This window comes from Oxyura jamaicensis, unplaced genomic scaffold (genome assembly GCF_011077185.1).
Source record: "Oxyura jamaicensis isolate SHBP4307 breed ruddy duck unplaced genomic scaffold, BPBGC_Ojam_1.0 oxyUn_random_OJ71668, whole genome shotgun sequence".
Classification (NCBI taxonomy): Eukaryota; Metazoa; Chordata; class Aves; order Anseriformes; family Anatidae; genus Oxyura; species Oxyura jamaicensis.
Window position 1 is genome coordinate 1 of NW_023310635.1, and position 2,509 is coordinate 2,509.

Here is a 2,509-nt window from a genome sequence, read left to right on the forward strand (position 1 = left end):
CCCCCCAACCCTGGGGCCGCCGATGGGCCACAGCCTCCCCGCACGGCCACGGCGAGCGCAGGGAGGGCGAGGGGACGGCCCCGCTGTGACGCCGGTGTCCGGCCGTGGGGGGGGGGGGGGTTGGGGGGGGGGGCCGGGGGGGGGGGGGGGCGCGCGGGCCAGTCCGGGGCTCTACATGATGCTGCACTTCCCCTTGATTTTGTCTGTCCTCTTCTGCTTGCTGGAGCGCTTGCCGTCGATGGTGAGGCTGACGTTCCTCCTCTTCTCCAGGTTCAGCAGCTCCTGGAAGAGCTCCTTGACGTTGTAGTTCATCTTGGCCGAGGTCTCCATGAAGGCGCACTTCCACTCCTTGGCCACGGCCTCCCCCTCTCTGCTCTCCACCTCCCGCTGGGTCTCGTCGCACTTGTTGCCCACCAGCATGATGGGGATGCTCTCCACGCTGCCCTTGATCTGCACGATCTGCTGGTAGATGGGCTTCAGCTCCTCCAGGGACTGCTTGCTGGTGACCGAGAAGACCAGGATGAAGGCATGGCCCTTGGAGATGGAGAGGCGCTGCATGGCCGGGAACTGGTGGCTGCCCGTGGTGTCGGTGATCTGCAGGGTGCAGACGCTCTTGTCGCAGCTGATCACCTGGCGGTAGGTGTCCTCGATGGTGGGGATGTAGGTGTCCCGGAACGTCCCCTTCACGAAGCGCAGCACCAGCGAGCTCTTGCCCACGCCGCCGGCGCCGAACACCACCACCCGGTAGTCGTTGCTCTGCTCCGGCATCTTGCCCCGGAGAAGCTGCCGCCGCTGCAAGGAGAGGGCAGAGGCGCGCGTCACGGTGCCGGCGGGGGCTTCGGGACGGAAACCCCCTGCACCAGCCTGGGGGAGCAATGGGGACCCCCCCTCAACCCCTTGCGAGCCCCCTGCTCTGATGGTGCCGATATCCTGGATACAGCGGGGGGGTCCCAGGACCCCCCCAGTGCCGAGCCTCCCCCTGCCCTTGGGACGCCCTTGCCGGGCAGCGGGGCAGGATGGCGCTGGCCCGCCCGCCCGGGGTGCAGCAGCTCTCGCTATTTTTACCAGCCCCCCCGTGCCGCGGCCATATGGCCGAGCCGTAGCCACCGGCGCAGCAGCTGCGGCCGAGGCTGCCGGAGGGCGGGGGGGGGGTCACGGCGGGCAGCCCCGGCAGCGGGAGCAGTGCCGTGGGGCAGCCCCCGGCCCAGCGAGGAGCCAGCGGTGCCCGCAGCCCCTCCGGCTCTGCCACGGCGCCAGATCTGCTGCGTAAGGAGGTGCCATTTCACGCACAGACCTCGGCGCCTGCTGCGCTGCCCCATGCCATCACTCTGCTCCGCTCCCAGCCTGGGGACAGAGCACCGGGGGACAGTGACACCGGGGGACGGTGACACATGGCCATGGGTGACACACGGCCGTGGGCTCGTGGCCTGCCAGGTCCCCATGAGATGTCCCCGTGCGTGCAGGAGCATCTTGGCTCCCCGGGCAGAGCGTGATGGTGTGGAGACGTTAATGCTGCCGTGGGGCTGCGTTCCCAAAGGAGCCATCCCAAAGGCACCTGGGGGGATGGAACGGGCACCTGAGCAGGGCACCAGGGCACGGTTTGGGTTTGGATGGCTGGGTTTGGGGTCAGGTCTGTCCTGCGCCCATGGGGTGCCCCAGCTCCCTCAGCCCTGTGTGCATCCAGGGGACCCCGCAGGCCCCCGGTGCCCCAGCACGTCCCCTGGCACCCGGGCGCGCATGTGGCCGGGGCAGGAGCCCCTCGCCGTGGCCTTGGCACCCGAGGAGCCCGTCCCGCTTTGGGTCCTGCAGCACGGGGCAGGAAAATGCCCCCACGGGTCCGGAGGTGTCGTGGGCATGCGGACATGGAGCAGAGGCCGTGGCTGAGCCAGTGCCTGGGGACGCCCGACCTCGCTCCTGCCGGTCCCACCTGCCCGCGGCATGGCCAAAGATGCCCCCGGCCCCACTGCCATGGCGTGGGGCACTGGGGGGGGGCAGGATGGGGCCTCTGCAGCACCCAGGGGTGCTCCTGGCCCCCATCAGCCCCTCGCTCTGTGAACACAACACCCCTGCCCCTGGGCATGGGGCCTGATCCTGCCAGGGCTCTGCACCCCCAGCACCCCCACGCATCCTCCAGCTCAGCGCCCCCCCAGCGCCGGGGGAGACAAACAAACAGCGGATGTGGGGCTGGGGCTGGAGGGAGGGAGAGGGGCAGGATGGGGGGGAGGAGAGGGACGGGGATGGAGGAGAGGGGGAGAGGGGATGGAGAGAGGAGGGAAGGGGATGGAGAGAGGGATGGGGAAGGAGGAGAGGAATAGGGATGGAGGGGAGAGGGACGGGGATGGAGGAGCAGCAGCAGGAGGATGCTGGAGGGGCAGGATGGGGCTGGAGGATGGGGACAGGGACGGGGACCGGGGCAGGGGCGGGTCCGGGTCCCCGCCCCGCTCCCGGCCGTGCCCTGCCCTTGCCGGCCCCCCCCCCCCCCCCCCCCCCCCCCCCCCCCCCCCCCCCC

The 2,509-nt window shown here is 70.6% G+C and overlaps 1 protein-coding gene across 1 annotated transcript; it reads right to left on the reverse strand.

Annotated features, from left to right (window-relative positions):
• Positions 1–22: 22 nt before the first annotated feature.
• On the reverse strand, positions 23–825 carry LOC118159697 (GTP-binding protein Di-Ras1). The gene has a single exon (XM_035314260.1). It carries the CDS (start codon positions 766–768, stop codon positions 172–174), a length of 597 nt encoding a protein of 198 aa, XP_035170151.1. The 5' UTR covers positions 769–825; the 3' UTR covers positions 23–171.
• Between the last annotated feature and the right edge of the window lie 1,684 nt (positions 826–2,509).

Bases quoted from the DNA above. Each gene is read 5' to 3' on its own strand.
- LOC118159697 (XM_035314260.1), bottom strand. From the start codon at position 768: ATGCCGGAGCAGAGCAACGACTACCGGGTGGTGGTGTTCGGCGCCGGC.